Raw genomic sequence first — 20,427 nt, forward strand, 5'->3', positions numbered from 1 at the left:
CGCTTCATTCTCTACTCTTTCAATGATATTTGAAGAAGAAAAGACTAATCACACATTGTGACTGTTGGCATTCCCACATCCAATCTGTCACTCTCTTGCTTTTACTCCTTCCACCGTAGCTATTACTTTCACTTACATGCTTCCACTCAAGGCTCTCTCTCCATTCACAAATTTTCTATACTCTTTTATCACCAAATTTTCTTATGCTGCAAGGCTCAACACAAAGAGCTTAGATATTCATTATGCATTCTCTCTTAATGGAATGAAATTCTCAACCATTCAAACAATATGATCATTAAAAAAATCCTCTCAAAAGTGAGATATGCTCGTACATGGTACTATGGTAGATAAGATAAAGACCATGGACATTCCATTCATTGTGGCAAGATAAATTTTTACTCAAACGAATCTATTGAAAAAGAGAATCCTGACCAATCACCTTGAAAACTACAATTGGCTAGAAAACATTAGCGAAAAATTTAAAAACAAAGCCCAAATAAGATATTCATCAATGTACGATAAAATATTATTCAACTCCATGGATATATTTAAAATGATGTCCTAGCTATTCCATATTTAATCATGGGAACACAAAATACCATATTCCCACACTAAAGATATTCCAAGCATCATTCTATGTTAAGCAATAAAGCTTTCCAAATTCAACATCACTATGTGAACTCAAGTGCCTACACATTGCAGTATCCCAATCGTTACACAAATCTCCAAATAAAGTTGCAACTTTCAATTTGGAGCCTCAAAACGGCTCGCTCCTTCCACTAATCCTTAGGAATTGAGTTTTGCAATTTCCAAAGGTCTCAAATTTTGAAATAATTAAAGTGCACGTATCATTACACTATATACCTTATCTTCACTAGGAAACCAACGTCACAAAACCAATATCTACATGAAATCGCTCATGCATCTTGAACATATGAAATCAAAGTCAACAATCTGTATCAAATCCTTGCACCAATCCTTAGGGATTGAGTTTTGCAATTTCCAATTTAAGGTCTCAAATTTCTAAATAATTAAAGTCCACATATCATTACATTATTACACTATATACCTTAATCTTCACTAGGAAACCAACCTCACAAAACCAATATCTACATGAAATCGCTCATGCATCTTGAGCATATGAAAACAAAGTCAACAATCTATATCAAACTACAAAATGCCAACTGGCCTATGAAAAGATATATCTAATCATACTAGTTAGCATTGTAAGCAATATTCCCAACTTTTCTTTTGCCATGGATATGATCATATCCATTCACCTTGGCCTAGTAAAATGTGTTATCAAAAAGACCGAAGTCCCACTAACTGAAGACCAATGTCATGGGGAGCGATGAAAGGGGGCTTAATGGGATGTATTCTTTCATGAACATGTAAACTTTACCACCACTTTACAAAATACCAACACATTCTTAGTGGAACATATTAATACTACATCATCATGGTTCACTATCTACTATCACGAAAAAATACGCCCACTATGCATCATGGTCATACCATAACCCCATCACAAAAAATAAAATGTTAAAATATAAATACCTTGCTAATATATCACTTCCCACCATCACAAAAAAGATGCCCATTATGTGCATCATGATGTCATACCAAAATCCCCTTCTTAAAAATAGGCAAAATAATCTCACACAATATAAAATGTTAGAATACAAATATCTTTTGAGATTAAGAAGATATAAAACTTCGACACTAATATGTTGGCTAATTCAAAAACCATTATAAACATGCCTTCTCGTTCGAACATCGCAATTCACCAAATCCTTTTATGAAAGCTTACATCACCCTACAAGCATCAATATTCATGGACAACAAAAAGTCAAATTGACTACACCTCAAAACATCAGACAACTTTCGACAACGACAATCTTGTTTATAGGTTGGGGTGTGGGTGTGGCATGATGAGTAGGCAAGTGTTTAAAGTGGCGGTGGTGATCAAAAAAAAGTATGCACATCAACAAAAACGAACTTCCTAGCCAATAAAACTTTTAATGCAATACAATCCACCTAAGCCTAAGAGAAGACCACCGAGTAAATCAATCATCGACATGAGTCTATGTTACACACATCTACATCTAAATGGACATTAATGCCATATATTAGTCATGATTGTAGTGGTTATTAAATCGCCTTATTATGGATGCACTAGGACTTGAAGGGTTGGGGCAACCTTGTCCCTTGTTTTAAGATTCTAGGCCCTAAGGTGCACATCATGTTCTACAAAGTGAGATCCTATAGGTTGTACAAGATGCCAACTCTTGGAACATGGTCACGACAAGGTATGCTATGAACTCAAAGGATATAATAAGCAACCTAGATCATGGCATATTATGCCTTACAAAACCACCGACTCTTTATACCAAATCATGTACACACTTTTGATACGGACCACAATCTATAGGATCGTTGCCCTGCCCCTATATTCTACTAAATCCCACATACTGCTAAATCCCAAGTTCATGTCACTAGTAGTTTAATACATAAATTTTCTTATGTTTGAATGTGTACACGTCAGACAAAGTATTTTGAGAAATAACTGTGTAGATTCAGGTTTCTCAACAAGTCACAGGTCCCCCCAAAATCTAGCCTCAACAAGAGCATGCACCACTTGCACAAGATCTCGTCATTATAACTTCACAACATCCATGTCAGTTAAGGTCATAAAGAAGGTAACACGAGAGCCTTAAATAATGGAAATCATAGGTGTACAGGTCCCCACAAACTCTAGCCTACAACAATAGCATACACCACTTGCACAAGATCTCGTCAATATAACTTCACAACATCCATGTCAGTTAAGGTCATAAAGAAGGTAACATGAGGGCCTTAAATAATGAAAATCATAGATGTTCTAAGTGAAATTTGTTCTTATTAAGAAATGAACATGTTCGGTATGGAATGTGCTTCTGTTGGCAAGATAAATATACATATGTTTGACAAACTGAAGCAAAAGATAATTTGATTACTGAAACAAATCCTTAAAAAACTTATTTCCATAGACAGAGCACCAATCATTATTCATTTGAAAATAATGTTCGATTATTTTCATTATTCGTTAAAAACAGTGGTCTGCTAGAAAACAATGCCAACAAGTGCAGAGGACATCTTTCAGACCCATGGTTATATCACAACTGCATTCCAGGCCCTCTTACAACATGAACGAGCTTGTATACAACCAGACCCATGGAGTCAACAACTGCATCCACAATCATGCAGTTGATCTCTTTGAGAACTTTCACTGTATCCATGTCAGTTTAGAGTCTCAGAAGCCATGGCAAGACATCAGCACCTTCTAAACAACATTTATATCCAGACAAACTGCTTACCTTACAACCAGACCAAATCTTCAAACCAGGTACTTGGTTCTTCTTTGAGCATGTGATTGGACTCAATCCTGAGAGTTCAAGGTAATATTTATTACTTGAGCATATCCCTTGGAATTTGTAGCCTCTTCCATAAAGAGGAAGATCATGTTGAAAACATCGAGATGTTCTTAGAAAAACACGCACTTAAGAAAATAATATGAATGTGTCATCCATAGAGTCCTTAGAGGTCTTTGCTTTTCATTGGAAATTTGAGCCATTTCCAAAAAGAAAGAAAATATAATGAACATAAAGATGTTCTTAGTGAAAGATGCTGCTGCTGAATCACCATAGTTTTGTTCTATAAATACATCATCGCAGCCCCTCTTACAGCATCAATGAGCTTCCTTGCTTTTACTCAGCTCCTTTCATACATTAGCACCTCTTAACTTTGAAGACCAACCCAACTTGATCAACATGCCAGGAAGAAAGATGTGGAAATGCATCCCTTCTTTTTGCTTGATTAGAGTGCAATCTTAAATGACAAGACGCCTTGCAACTAAAAAACATCATTAGTACTCCAGAATTTATCTCAAAGAGAGCGTCAACGGCACATTGAATGCACCTAAATAGCAAATTTAACAGGAATGACCCACTGGTTCACGTCACTGTACAAACCTTTACCATCCACCACCAGCATCTTACATAACAAAAAACATGAGTCACATTGAATAGGAATGGTCTATCTGGTTCATGTCACCGTACACTACTTAAGTTATCCACCACCAGCAACTTGCATGACACCAAACGTCACTCAAATAAGCCTTTTCACAAGGGCCCAGCCTTCATATAACAAGATCCACCTTAAGTTTGGAGTAAATTAAGACTCAATATCAGATAGTTTTTCGAAAAGCAACAAAACTTCATAATAAAAACAAGTTTGCCTCAGTTCCACCTTCAACAAGAGCGCCACTACTTGCACTTGATATCGTGAAAACTCACAGCATCAGGAAACCAGTCTCAGACCACTTCTGGAACAATATCGACCATCTCAATTAGACCATCAGACTAGAGAACCGGTCTGCCTACCACTGACCTCTACAATGACATATGCCACGTCTAGACTCTAATCATACAGTTACCATTGTTAAGTTATGCCCACCTCTCTTTTCACAAAGGATAGAATCGGTAAAAGACAAAACCAAAGGTGTGCTTTGAGAACCTGCTCTCACCAAACATGCATGTCCCCCAAGTGGAATACACTCTCCTGGATCACTGTGCTTGGCAAGAAGTATCAGAGTGCCATGAATTATCCTCTTCCTGGACCAGGTGCTCCAAAATCTGAATCAAAATCAGGATATTAAGAAACTCTCCCTACCACTACCCTGGATTACTTCCATAGATACTACACCAATCAATCACTGTAAAAACGACAGTTGAGCGGAAAATATGATCATGAAAAGCCAAGTGAGAAGCCAAAGGAAAGGCATACATAAAGCAAGGAAAGGGATGGCCCCTCAGGGCAAAAGAGATCAAACAGGAAGATCCACTATTTGCACTAGATCTCCTGAAAATTTTGTAGCATGGGGCAAAGCAGGCTTGGACCACATTTGAAACAAAATCCACAATACTGAATCACACCAGAAAACTTGTTGGCCCACCACTTGCTTGTACAACAACATACACCACTCGTCTAGTCATACCATTTACCACACTAGGTATGCTCACAACCTCTCTATCACCAAGAGTGGAATCATATCCATTCAGCATGGCAAGACAAAATCAGTGTGCTTAGCAAATTTGCAGTTACTGGACATCTTCAAATCTGCAGCAATTTTAAGTAAGATGGTTTGAGTATAAATATATTCCTCCTAATTTGCCATCCTCGGGAAGGAAGTATCCTCGCAGTGAGTGACATGAAAAATGCTATTCCTGGACCAGGTGCTCTAAAAATCTAAATAAAATCAAGATTTTGAGAAACTCTCTCTCAATAAGTACCCCGGATTAATTAGAGACTACATCAACCAATCAGTTTGAAAACCGACTATTGAGCTGAAACTATGACCAAGAAGAACCAAACCAAAAGCACACAACAAATGAAGAGAAGGGATAGCCCCTTGGGGGCAAAAGAGATCATCAAGCAAGCTTTGAATCAGCACATCTCATACATTAGCAGTTGATTTCGAAAAGAGCATCCCAACTTCATCAAAATGCCAAGGGAGTCGGATGTGGAGATCCATTCCTTCTTTTTGCTTGCATTAGAATGCAAACTTGAATCACAAGACACCTTACATTAATAAAAAATGATCAGTATTAACGAGAGTTACTCTCGAATAAGCAAACTTAACAGGAATGATCCATATCAGTTCATGTCACCACATAGACTTCTGCCATCCATCCGAGCAACTTACCTGACACCAAACGTCACTCAAATAAGCTTTTCACATGGGCCCAACCTTCAAAACAAAATCCAAATTTCAGCTCGTCCTCACTTGTAACTGCATCTAATAAGCAACTTAAAAGGAATGATCGTCCTCACTTGTAACTGCATCTAATAAGCAAACTTAAAAGGAATGATCCATCTGGTTGATGTCACCCCACAAACTCCTCCCACCCACCACGAGCAACTTACCTGACACCAATCCCACCCCCCACCACAAGCAACTTACCTGACACCAAACATCACTCAAATAAGCCTTTCACATGGGCCCAGCCTTCAAAACAAAATCCATTTTTCAGCTTGTACTCAGTACCTAAGTTTGAAGTTGTTTACAGCAATCCATATCAGAGAGTTTTTCCAAAATCAACCAAACTTTATAATTAGAACGTCTCCACCTCCAGTCCACCTTCAACAAGAAGGTCCACGACTTGCTCTTGATCTCGTCAGAATTCTGCACCATCAGGAAACCAGCCTAAGGGCACTTTTGAAACAGAATGGACAATCTGAATCAGACCAAAGAAGTTGTCTGCCCAGGCTCCAGCACAGCCCTGTACAACAACATACACCACATGTCCAATTATACCTATTACCGCTGTAAGATATGCCCACTACTTCTCTCTATCACCAAGGATAGTATCGCTTGAAAAATGGCTATTCAGCTGAAAATATGATCAGGAAAAGCCAAAACCATCAGCCAAGGGAAATCCACACATGCATTTCTCCTACTTCACCATGCTTGTGAATGAAGTATCCTTGCAGTGAATGCCATGAAAAATACTCTTCCTGCACCAGGTGCTCCAAAAATCTAAATAAATTCAAGATTTTGAAAAACTCTCTCAATAAGTACCTGGGTTACTTAGAGACTACACCAACCAATCAGTTTGAAAAAAAACTGCTGAGCTGAAACTATGACCAACAAGAGCCAAACCAAAATCCAAAGGGAATGCACACAACAAAGGAAGGGAAGGGAAAAGAGATCATAAAGTAAGCTTTGCATCAGCACATCTCATACATTAGCAGTTGATTTTGAAGAGCATCTCAGCTTGATCAAAACACCAAGGGTTGCTTGGATTAGAATGCAGACTCGAATCACAAGACACCTTGCAACTAAAAAATGTCATCAGTACTTGAGGGAGTTACTCTCAAATAAGCAAACTTAACAGGAATGATCCGTCCGGTTCATGTCACCACATAAACTTTTACCATCCACCACAAGCAGCTTACCTGACACCAAATGTCACTCAGATAGGCCTTTCACATAAGCCCGGCCTTCAAAACAAAATCCATATTTCAGCTTTTATCCTCACTTGTGAATGCATCTAATAAGCAAACTTAAAAGGAATGATCAGTCTGATTCATGTCACCACACAAACTTCTGGCATCCATCAAGACCAACTTACCTGACACCAAACGTCACTCAAATAAGCCTTTTACATGGGCCCAGCCTTCAAAACAAAATCCATTTTTCAGCTTGTACTCAGTACCTAAGTTTGAAGTTGTTTACAGCAATCCATATCAGAGAGTGTTTCCAAAATCAACCAAACTTTATAATTAGAACATCTCCACCTCCAGTCCACCTTCAACAAGAAGGTCCACGACTTGCTCTTGATCTCGTCAGAATTTTGCATCATCAGGAAACCAGCCTAAGGGCACTTTTGAAACAGAATGGACAATCTGAATCAGACCAAAGAAGTTGTCTGCCCAGGCTCCAGCACAGACCTGTACAACAACATACACCACATGTCTAATTATACCTATTACCGCTATTAGATATTCTCACTGGTACTCTCTATCACCAAGGATAGTATCATATCCATCCATCAAGGCAAGACGAGACCAAAGGAGTGCTTAGCAAATCCATCCAATAACTCTCTCAGTGAGCTAACCCTGGATTACTACCATGGAGACTCCACGAAACAATCAGCTTCAAAAATGACTATTGAGCTGAAAATATAATCATGAAGAGCCAAAACCATCAGCCAAATCTATTTACCATGGCAAGACAATCAAAGATGGACTTGGCAAATCTGCTCTTACTGAACATGTTCTAATCTGCAGCCATCTTTCACAAAGATGTTCTGAGTGGAATATAATTCTTCTGGATCACCATTGGTCAGCACGAAAAATGTCATCAGAGTGCCATTGAATTGCCAAGCGAACTGCTCTTCCCGGACCAGGTGCTCCAAAAATCTCGATGACTACCCTGGATTACTTCCAAAGAGAGTACACTAATAAAGCAGCTTGAATAACTGTTGAGGCTGAATATATGATCAGGGAGAGCCAAAACCTAGAAGCCAAAGTAAATGCACACATACGAAGAAAGAAGGGGTACTGCCTTAGTGAATTTAAACATGTCCACCTCAAGTCCACCTTCAACAAGAATGTCCACTACTTGCACTAGATCTCGTGAGAATATTGCAACATCAGACAAAGCAGGCTCGGACCGTATTTGAAACAAAATCAACGATACTGAATCAGACCAGAAAACTTGTCAGCCCACCACTAACCTGTACAATGACATACACCACAGGTCAAGTCCACCTTCAACAAGAATGTCCACTACTTGCACTAGATCTCGTGAGAATATTGCAACATCAGACAAAGCAGGCTCGGACCATATTTGAAACAAAATCAACGATACTGAATCAGACCAGAAAACTTGTCAGCCCACCACTAACCTGTACAATGACATACACCACATGTCTAATCATACCACTTACCACTGTAAGGTATGCTCACCTCCTCTCTTATCACCAAGAATAGAATCATATCCATTCAGCATGGCAAGACAAAATCAGTGCACTTAGCAAATTTGCAGTTATCATAGATCTTCTAATCTGCAGCAATTTTAAGGAAGATGTTTTAAGTGGAATAAACTCCTCCTGGTTCTCCATGCTTGGGAGAAGAAAGTATCCTCCCAATGAATGCCATGATGATTGCTCTTCCTGGACCAGGTGCTGCAAAAGTCTAAATAAAATCAAGATTTTGAAAAACTCTCTCGAAGTACCCCGGATTACTTTGAGACTACACCAACCAATCAGTTTGAAAGACAACTGTTGAGTTGAAACTATGACCAAGAAGAGCCAAACCAAAAGCCAAAGGGAATGAACAAAACCAACGAAGAGAAGAGACAGCCCCTTGGAGGCAAAGGAAATCAAACAGTATTATAAAGTACATCACAAGTGCATTGCAGCTCCTCTTACAGCACCAATGAGATTTCCTTGCTTTGAATCGGCATATCTCATACATTTGCAGTTGATTTCAAAGAGCATCCCAACTTGATCAAAATGCCAAGGGAGTCACGTGTGGAGACCCATTCCTTCTTTTAGCTTGGATTAGAATGCAAATTTGAATCACAAGACACCTTGCAACTAAAAAGACGTCATCAGTACTCGAGAGAGTTACTCTCAAATAAGCAAACTTAACACCACTGATCCATCTGGTTCATGTCACCACACAAACTCCTGCCATTCACCATGAGCAACTTACCTGACACCAAACGTCATTCAAATAAGCCTTTCACATCGGTCTGGACTTGAAAACAAAATCCATATTTCAGCCTGTCCTCACTTGTGACTGCAAGCAAACTTAACAGGAATGATCCATCTGGTTCATGTCACCAGACACTTTTTCCATCCACCACTGGAATCCATATCAGAGAGTTTTTCCAAAATCAACCAAACATTATAATTAGAACATGTCCAATCACCTCAAGTCCACCTTCAACAAGGTCCACGACTTGCTCTTCATCTCGTCAGAATTTTTCACAATCAGGAAACCAGCATGAGGACACTGTTGAAACGAAATGGACAGTCTGAATCAGACCAAAGAAGTTATCTGCCCAGGCTCCAGCACAGACCTGTACAACAACATACACATGTCTAATTATACCTATTACCACTGTTAGATATGCTCACTACTACTCTCTATCACCAAAGATAGTATCATATCCATCCATCGCATCAAGGCAAGACGAGACCAAAGGAGTGCTCAGCAAGTTTGTTTTTACTGACACGTTCTAATTTCCAGACATTTCAAGGAAGGTGCTGTGAGTGGAATATACTCCTCCTGAATCACCGTGGTTGGCAAGGAAGTATTGTCAGAGTGCCTTCAGAGTGCCATGGAAAATGCTCTTCCTGGACCAGGTGCTCCAAAAATCTTAATACAAAACAAGACATCAAAAAGCTCCCAATAGGTACCCTGCATTACTTCCATACAGACCACTTCTGTAACAAATTTGACCATACTGAATCAGACCAGAGAAATTGTCTGCCCACCACTGACCTGTACAACAACATACACCAGATGTCAAATCATACCAATTACCTCTGTAAGGTATGCTCAATACCTCTCTATCACAATAAATAGTATCACATCCATTCACCATGGCAAGACAAAATCAAAGAAGTGCTTAGCAAATTTGCTCTTACTGGACGTTCTGATTTCCAGCCATTTTAAGGACGTCATTCTGAATGGAATATACTCCTCCTGGATGACCATGCTTGTCAAGGAAGCATCGTCAGAGTGCCATGAGAGCCACAGAAAATGCTCAAACTGGAACAAGAGTCGTATAATCTAACACACATCAAAAAGATCGAGAAACTCTCTCTCTACGCTGCACTACTACTATAGAGACCACACTAGTTAATATGCTTGAAAAATGACTGCTGATCTGAAAATATGACCAAGAAGAGCCAAGCCATCAGCCAAAGGAAATGCACCCCTACAAAATGTCAAGGGAGTTAAGATGTTTGATCCAGTCCTCCTATATTTGCTTAGATGAGAAGGAAAACTTAAATCACAAGACGCCTTGCAACTTAAAAACTATCATCAGTACTCGAGAATCTCTCTCAGTGAGGGCCTCAAACAGTCACCAGTACAAACTTATGCCATCCACCACCAGCAACGTATACATCAATCATCAATCACATTGCACAGAAATGGTCCATCTGGTTCACATCACTGTACACTACTTGAGCCATCCACCACCAGCAACTTACATGACACCAAACATCACCGAAATAAGCTTTTTCACAAGGTCCCAGCCTTCAAAGGAAAATCCCATAGTTAAGCTTGTTCAACAGCACCCAAGTCTGGAAATAGTTACTAGTATCTACGTCAGATAGTTTTGCAAAAAAAAACAAGACTTTAACATTAAGGCATGTCTGCCTCAAGTACACCTTCAACAAGAGGTCCACTACTTGCACTTGATCTCGTGGCAGTTTTGCAGAATTGGGAGATCAGCCTCATACCACTTTTGAAACAAAATCAACGATCTCAATCAGAACAGCCCACCACTGACCTGTACAAGGGCATACACCACATATCAAATCATACCAGTTACCAGTGCAAGGTACACTCACAACCTCTATATTACCAAGGGTAGAATCATATCCATTCACCATGGCAAGACAAAATCAAAGGAATGCTTAAGCAAGTTCTCTCATTGGACATGTTCTAATATTCAGCCATTTTAAGTAAGATGTTTGGAGTGGAATATACTCCTCGGTTGCCATGATTGGCAAGAGTTCCATGAAAAATGCTCTCCCGCTGCACCAAATATCTAAACAAAAATCAAACACTAAGAAACTCTCTCAATAAGTACCCTGCATTTCTTCCATAGAGACTACAGCAATCAATTAGCTTGAAAAAATCGACTGTGGAGCTGAGAATATGATCAGGAAGAGCCACACCAGAAGCCAAAGGAAGTGTGCATAAACAAAGAAAGGGAGGTGATAGCCCCTTAGGAACAAAAAGGATTGAATAGAACCATAAGTACAGCACAAGTTCATTGCAGCCCCTCTTACAGCATGAACGAGCTTCCTTGCTGACTCCTCTCAGGTGTTAGCACTTGATTTTGAAAATGCATACCACCTTGATCATAATGCCTGAGGGGGAAAATATGGAAATGCATTCCTTCTTTTAGCTTGGATTAGAATGCAAAATTAAATCACAAGTTGCCTTGCAACTTTAACAAACATTATCAGTAATCAAGAGAATTTCTCTAAAAGAGAGCATCATACAGCACATTGACTGCATCTAATAAGCATATTTAACAGTACTGACCCATCTGATTCATGTTATCATACAGACTAATGCCCTCCCACAAGCAACTTACATGACACCAAGCATTATTCACATTAAACACTGCATGGTCCATCAGTCACTGTCCACTCCCTAAGCCATCCAACACCAACATCTTACATGACACCGAACATCACTGAAATAAGCTAAGTCTGGAGTGATTTTTGAGCATCTATATCAGAAAGCTTTTCCCGAAACAACAGAACTTTACAAATAGAACATCTCCGCCTCAAGTCCATCTTCAGCAGGAGGGTCCACTACTTGCACATGATCTCGTGAGAATTTCAGCATCAGGAAACCAGCCTCAGACCATGTTTGAAATAAAAACAACAATCTGAATGAGACCAGAGAATTGACTGCAGACCACTGAAGGACATGTCCAATCATACCAGATACCACTGTAAGGCATTGCTCACAACATCTTTATCACCAAGGGTAGAATCATATCCATTGCAGCAATGTTAAGGAAGATGCTCTGAGCAGGATCTATTCCTCCTAGATCACCATGGTTAGCAAAAAAGTATCAGAGTGGCATGATAAATGCTCATCCTCAACAAGGCGCTTCAAAAATCTGAATAAACATCAAGTTATTCAAAACATTCTCAATAATACATTGGATACTAACATAAACTCCACCAATCAATCGGCTTCAAAAAATGACTGCTAAGCTGAAAATATGGCCAGGAAGAGCCAAACCGTAAGTCAAAGGAAATGTACACATAAAAAGGAAGGGAAGGGATAGCCCTTTAAAGGGCAAAAGGGTTGAACAGGACCACAAATATATCACAAGTGCATTGCAGCCCCTCTTACAGCACCAATGACCTTTCTTGCTTTGGCTCAGCTCATCTCATACCTTAGCACTTAATTTTGAAGAGCGTGCCACCTTGATGAAAATACCGAGTAAGATGTGGAGATCCATTCCTTCTTTTTGATCGGATTAAAATGCAAACTCAAATCACAAGATGCCTCGCAACTTAAAAAACATCACAGTACTCCACAGAATCTCTCTTCAAGAGAGCCTCATAGAGCACTGCATCTAATAAGAAAATTTGACAGGAATGATCCATCTGGTTCAAATCCCCGTACAAACTTGTGCCATCCACCACCAGGGGTAGTATCATATCAATTCACCATGGCAAGACAAAATCAAAAAAAATTGCTCACGTGCAGCCATTTTAGGTAAGATGTTCCGAGTGGAATATGCTCCTCCTGGATCACCATGGTTGAAAATAAAGTATCATATTCCTGGACCAGGTGCTAGAAATCAAGATATTAAGAAACTATCTTGATAAATATGCTGCACACCTCACAAATTAAATAAATATACTATAGAGCTAAGAGAATTTCCCTCAAAGAGAGCCTCATACAGCACTATGACTGCATCTCATCAACAAATTTAACAGGAAGAATCTACGTGCTTCATGTAACCATAGAAACTTCTGCCATCCACCACCAGCAACTTACATGACACCAAATATCACTCACATTGGACAGGAAGGGTCCATCTGATTGATGTCATGCACTACTTTAAGGCATCCACCACCAGCAACTTACATGATACCAAACATCACTCAAATAGCCCTATTCACATGGGCCTGACCTTTGAAACAAAACCCCATATTTCAGCTTGTCCTCAGTAGCTTATGTCTCAAGCTATCTACTAGTCGCGCCCCAAGTCCACCTTCAACAAGAAGCTCCACCACTTGCACTTGATTTTGTGAGAGTTTTGCAACAAAATTACCATCGCTTTTGAAACAAAATAAACTATTTGAATCAGACCCAGAAAAGTTGTCTGCCCTTCACTGAACTGTACAACGACATACAACACGTCTAATCATACCAGTTACCATTGTGAGGTATGCTCACAACCTCAGGGTAGAATCAGGTCCGTTTAACATGGCAAGGGAGTCAAAGGTGCGTCCAAGTAAAAACAAAACTGCATAAATAAAACATGTCCCACCTCAAGTCCACCTTCCACAAGAAGTTCCACCACTTTCACTTGATCTCATGGGAGTTTTGCAGGATCGGGAAACCAGCCTCATACCACTTTTGAAACAAAATCGACTCTGAATCAGAACAGAGAAGTCTGCTGCCCACTGCTGACCTGTACAAGGGCATACACCACATATCTAGTCCACCACTTATTACCACTGTAAGGTATGCTCACAACCTCTCTGCTGTAAGGTATGCTCACAACCTCTCTATTATCAAGGGTAGAATCAGACCATCTTACTACAAACAAAGGGAAGGGCACCCTCTGCAAAGACTCTAAAAGTGGTAGAGACCCAGCAACAGTATAAATATTGTTGCATGCATTCAAACCTTTAACTCAGCTTTTGTCTGCAACCCCTTATCATCATCAGATATCTACTCAATGCTTACTATGTCTGAAAAGCCAACCTGCTTCATGAGGATGCCGAGTGAGGAGATTTGTGAGTCCATTCAAGAATTCTGGTTGGATTTATCTACAATGAGGGTAAATCGTTAATCATACAAGATACCTTCCAAGCCTCATCAATCTGCTGTTCTAGTACTCCCAAGTACAACGGCACCATCTAACAGTGGTATGGCCTTTTTAAGGAGGCAGTAAACATGATCCCTACCTCAATCAACGGGATCCTCAAATTGCACCTCTTTATGGAGATGCTAAGAGCAGGTCTTGTACCTTGTGAAATATAAAAATATGTTCAGCCACTTACCTCAATCCACAAGATCCTCAAATTCAGGGACTTCCTACTTGAAGTTAAGGTCATTGAAGGTGCAAGTGCTTGGCACAGGCTATCATCTGGCATATTGTAGAGGGTAGATCCAACCACATTCATGCAATAATAATGCACTGATTTCATGCCAATCGGGACAATGCAATCATAGTGTGTCCCAGAGCATATAAGAATGCTATGCTATCATCACAATAGCACGTGTAACACTAGCAAAAGAGTTAAAAGGACTAGTATTCAATGCACAGCTGGCACATGCTGACGAAACTTGACAGACATTTGATGTGTTATTGCATTAAACAGAGAACATCTATACATAATAACTGCAAAATGCAATAACCTCCAGCCAAATATTATTCGCTGCACCAACATTTTACTAATATAAATGTGACAGCTTCCCTCTTCCGGAGATGACTGGCTTTAAGCAAGCAATCACAGAGAATACACATCATCATGTCATTCTGGAAACCCCCACCTTAACGTGGAGAACTGCACGTCTGCATATAATATAAAGTGAATCGCTACACCTCAGACCATATGGCTAGCTTAGCAACAGGCTAAAATATGCTCGGACAAACCAGCATGCAGCACAAAAGGAGAGAGGAAGAAAAAGACACAAAGAGCAAGCACACCAGTAGGGATAAAACCCCAACCTCCAAAGAAGAAGACCTCCTCATGCATCGATCTGCCTAAGGCATCTTCAGCACCCAGCTTCAGTTTACAACAAAACACTAAGAAATCAAGCAGCAAGCAGCCCCTTCCACCCGATTGCCAACCTCAGAAAAGTGAAGACATCATGCATTGGACCACTGAAGCCAACTTCAGCACACAGCTTCAATTCAGAACAGAACACTCAGAACTCAGGCAGCAAGCCCCTACAATCCAGATAACATGGTACCATTGAAGACATCGCCAGCAACTTGTAAATCAAGCTTTGCATATTTAAAGCCCCATTTCAACTCACATCCCCAGTCTTCAAAAGTGGAAACAATGTTAACAGTTGTCTCCAAGCATCCATGTCAGGCAAGGTCAAAACAATGTAATACGTGAATTGACGACTTGTGACATTAAATCCACACATCACCTTCAACAGCATCCAATAGAACATAATAGTTGTTCACCCAGTACACAGATCAGCAGATATCTGAAATTATCCATGTCCAAAGACGTCAAAAACAACATAACTTTTTGAACTCAAGCCTTATGATGGAATCCAATCCCCACAACTCTAGCCTTCAACAACAACATCCACTACTGGGAACTGATTTCTTTGGAGATCATTCAGCACCGTCTGAAAAATCCTGCTTATACACAGACAACACACTTCTTAGCTAAGCAACCAAACCAGAATTTCAAACCACCTCCTGCATCCGTTATGAAGACACTCACAAAACCCTGCATCCAGCCATTACAAAGCACTCAAGACTGACTTCTAATCCAATCAACAATCTAAAATCAGACACAAGATTCCATTGCCTACTGGCATATCAGAAAACAGATGTTACAGAAAGGTATTACGGATAATGTAGGTCTCTGTCACTCTTAGTATTTCATTGCCCTGCATAGCCAGAGGTAGGAACTTTCACCCTTCACCATGGAAGATGAAAGAACAAGGGATGTTCTTAGTGATATTTGCTCTTACTTGAGCATGTTCTTAGAAATTAGCAGCCATCTCCAAAGAGATGAATGTTACATCAAAGCATCAAGATGTGAGGTGGCTTAAGCTTAGAGAATGGAAGCAATATGATAGTTCTTTAATCAATACTTTCCTGGCACACGGGGATGCTTGAAAATTTTTCCGTCACTTCAAAGAAGATGATTATCATACCAAGACTCACAGTCAAAAGACAAAAACCATTCAAATAGGATGAATAGTGCATCAAGATGTTACTCCCCACCGAAACAAGAGAGCATGACTCGTTTCATGGAATATGCTAAATCCCATAGCAGCTACCACGAAATACCAGTTCACACAATAATAGAGAGCTAGAAAACCTGCGCCAAATAAGAAGACTAGCAGCAGAGACAGACATATGAAGAGGAGGGTAGCAGCCTTATAAGAGCAGTAGAGAACATCCATCAGCAGCATACACGTATATAATACAATGTATCAGATCCCTCCTTAATATGTTAATATGCTTGCATACATTCATAACCTTTGGCTCTAGACTTGTATATTCTCCCCATCTTAAAAGACCAACCTGCTTGACCAGGATGCCTAGAGAGCATTTGGGAGTCCATTCCAAAATTCAGCTTGGATTAGTACTCAAGGAGGGCAAATAGTTACAAAACATACAACATACTTTCTAAGCCAAAAATTGTCGCTCACAGTGTTTTCTCACAAAAGTACCTCATCAAATACAGCAGCACCATCTAAAGATATAATTCATAGTGATATTGGATTCTTTATGCCCTGACTTGTAGCCTACATTAAAAACATAAAAATGCACACCTAATCGTGACAATTACCACTGGTAGTACATTGTTGTCCTCCAACTAGATGCAGGATCATACACCCTTCACTTTGCCAAGGAAACATAGAGAGAAAAATGATAGCCCTTGAGTAATATGCTCTTTGATTGAACAAGTGCTTGTACTCCGATTCCAAAAATGATAAGCTTGTACTCCAATTCCCAAAATGATGAGCATCGCATCAACACACCATGTGTCTTCCTTGTGATCAACAAGTAACAACTATTCAAGGAGAGATGGCACTGCATCAAGATGTAACTCACAATTGAAGCACTACAGCCAACTGCCTCAGTGGACCTATGAAACATTTGAAGTCACATGACCTCAAATAAAATCTCGGCTTGAAATCCAATAGTATACCAGAAATTGTCATTAGGGAAATCAAAACAGAAGGCAGCAGACACAATTTCAAGAACTTACCTCAAAACACAAGATCCACAAATTCAGGGACTTTGAAGCATGTCCAATTGTGCCTTAACTAATACATTCATAGAAGTTAAGTTCCTCGAACCATATCATGAGCTTTAAATAAGAGGCTGAAATATGGGCACACATTAATGTGGAAGGAGATAGAACAAACCAGTCCAAATCGAGTAAGTATATTGGAAAACGAGGCAGATTTTAGCTGGTCTTATGCATTCAGGACATCAAGAAGCATCCAGACCAGATTTGAAACCTGTCTCCTGCATTCAGAGGGGCTTTTGCCAGAAACCATACCTTGCATCACAGAGGTTCAAAAAGTGATGTCCACCATCTCCAATGTCAGGGGCTTAAACCGGACACCAACTTTGACTGCTCCTATTAAGCAAGTAAGACACCTTGTACATGAAGCTGCTTGCTATCAAGCAGACTCAAACTAACGAGGTTAAAAGCGCACATCTAACACTCTATCCACTGTATCCTCTCTGCTTGATCATGCATCATGTTTGTAGTAATATGAGGACACATTTGTGGATGTACAAATAAGCCTTTCAGAGTTGACAATACACAGATCTGCCCTCCAGACTCTCAATCATTATTGATGCAAAACTGATCGCCACACCATCTAAAAAGCTGCAGTCCAGATGACAGCACTGCAATTTGCTCGCATAAACACCAATATTTCATCTTACTTGACCTCGGTGTGCTTTCGAGCTAAAGGAAAAGCCTTTTCAATTGTCGAACAGATGAATACTATTATGCAATTCAATTGCACAAGCACCGGCTCAATGAGCTGCGGCAAGTTGCAGAAAACACCACCATAGCAATTCTCCCAAAAACACCAGTTGTTGATCGTACACACAAGTTAAAACATTATGTTCAATACCTTCTGCTTCAACCTATTCCTTCCTCGCGTCCAGTGGTAACTATTAGCGCTTAAGAACGCAACAAAACAATAGACGCGAATGCAAAGATGCGCACTTAAACCTCTCCTTTGGTCGCTAATCATCTGCTCTGTATGCTCGCGGGGGTCCTGATTTCGCTATCATCGCTCCTTCAGAGCTTCCCTTCTACCAAAACCGGATTTAAACCCTAGTATTCTAGCACAGACCTCTACCTGGGATTACAGAAAAAAGATAAGGCAGCATTAATCAGATCCGTTCGCCACCTGGAAGTCTGTCCCAAAAGAAGCTCTGTCTGGAGGCATGGCGTCTGAACGCCCGGAAATAACAGGCAGCGCGCGTACACAAGACAGCCGGAATATGACAGACTTGTCATAGAGAGAAGAAGAGAGGGAGAGGGGGGATTTTATAATGTTGTTGTAAGTCGGTTCCTATTCCTTGCGAGTCGGTCCGTCGAAAGATTCGCCAGCGCCCCGCGGCGGCCCGCGCCCCCCGAAAAAAAAGACACACGGAAAAGAAAAATGTAATGTAAGAGTCACATGATCATACATCGGGCAATGTAATCATAGTCGAGTCATTACAAGCTAAATGTCCTTAGTAGAAAACATGAGATGCGCTGCAACAATATAACACAACATTAGCAAGAGTATATGACATGAACATAGAAAACAACAAAAGCAATTGTATCAATGGCATAGAAATACCTTGGTCGATATCCATATTCAATTGATGTAGCACAACCAAGCAACAAAGGTCATGGCACTCCCATTGATGTTGCTGAGGGGGGATCCTCCTAGAGTGAGACCAAGACTCAATGTGATTGCAAACAAGGGGTGCCACATAATAGCACATCACATATCCCTTGTAAAAAATCTCAATGAATATACCTCCACATATGTGTACAAGTGGAAGATTCTAAAGGTGCTCAACCACCTGTGTAAGAGATATATACATTTTAGATTCTTTTACCAGAGGCAGGAATTTCTCTTGCAATCTCATCTGAGTTTGAGATGCACGGTAGTGGCCAAAACACTGGGATCCTCATGTCCTTACAAATTAAAAGTGAAACAATTAAACAAACAAACATGAAATGAATCTACGAAGAAAAATAATATTCAAAACAATCAAGCATGACCCACATCTCAAGCAACAATATGCAATCAAACTTTTTGTAAGACTTCCTTACACACAATATTAACAATGAAACGGTGCATAGTGATTGTTGTCAAGCAATAAGACTTTTAGGCTAGTAGAGGATTTCACCTATGAAAATGCCACATATAGCTACCCATATGTAACGACAGGGCTTTTAAGATAGAGCCCCACTAAAGATCGTCCTTGAGCCTTGCTAATTGTCATTATGAATGCTAGTCGCCTAGGAAACTATCATTGCCTCGAGCAATCTTGTTGGAGGATTCAAGTTTCAAAGCAGAATAATAGGTGTATTGACCTTCAAGAGTAAAAAATATGATGGAAATCCACCACCGAGATCAAAGAGAATTCAAATATTCTACACAATAGAAAAATGAAGTTTCATCTGTATCAACTATACTATCAGCACTACAATACTGCCCCACATCTCCCAGCATCAAACGTGATGCTTCTAAATTCTATTGCTCAACCTCCACATTCTTTGGAGCAAGAATTGCTTTTTCCATAAAGAAAGTTACTTGATCATGCAAAATGGAGAAGTCATTATAAACACGTTCAATGAGATCCATCACTCACCCCCCTATGTAACCATGCCTATAGACAATGTATCTCAGCATTATCTATCAAGGCCGCACCATTCCCACTACCTTGAAGCCACCCATTGCTCATCATCACATCTCCAACATACCCATCATTGTACAAGCTCCTTTAAATGTGGGATACAACATAGAACCAACAATTCTCAAGTCCTTAAAAGATGTGCTCCCCTTGAAACCAGTAATAGCACATGCAAATAGTATTGTTCATCACATGTTGGAGACACAAAATACATCCAACCAATGGTATTACCTTTTTTCCTTTTCATCCAAGCCCTTTTGCTTACATTCCAACCCTAAGTAATTCACTAT

The 20,427-nt window shown here is 39.9% G+C and overlaps 1 protein-coding gene across 8 annotated transcripts; it reads right to left on the reverse strand.

The window, feature by feature from the left end:
* Positions 1 to 2,155: 2,155 nt before the first annotated feature.
* LOC148015552 (uncharacterized) lies at positions 2,156 to 18,777 on the reverse strand. 8 transcript variants are annotated; one of them, XM_087665615.1, is made up of 4 exons: positions 18,583 to 18,777; positions 4,555 to 4,673; positions 3,357 to 3,424; positions 2,156 to 3,268 (listed from the first exon to the last, which is right to left on the reverse strand). In XM_087665615.1, the coding sequence occupies exons 1-4, from the start codon at positions 18,741 to 18,743 to the stop codon at positions 3,266 to 3,268; spliced, it is 351 nt and encodes a 116-aa protein (XP_087521741.1). In that variant the 5' UTR covers positions 18,744 to 18,777; the 3' UTR covers positions 2,156 to 3,265. The 8 variants fall into 8 exon arrangements, 2 of the variants coding, with proteins under 2 accessions (XP_087521741.1, XP_087521742.1); XR_015688385.1 differs by lacking the exon at positions 4,555 to 4,673 and having other exon boundaries at positions 18,583 to 18,726; XM_087665616.1 differs by having other exon boundaries at positions 2,498 to 4,363.
* Between the last annotated feature and the right edge of the window lie 1,650 nt (positions 18,778 to 20,427).

Source organism: Lygodium microphyllum, chromosome 24, assembly GCF_053477565.2.
Source record: "Lygodium microphyllum isolate KBCC chromosome 24, Lygodium_microphyllum_v1.1.10, whole genome shotgun sequence".
In the NCBI taxonomy this organism is placed as follows: domain Eukaryota; kingdom Viridiplantae; phylum Streptophyta; class Polypodiopsida; order Schizaeales; family Lygodiaceae; genus Lygodium; species Lygodium microphyllum.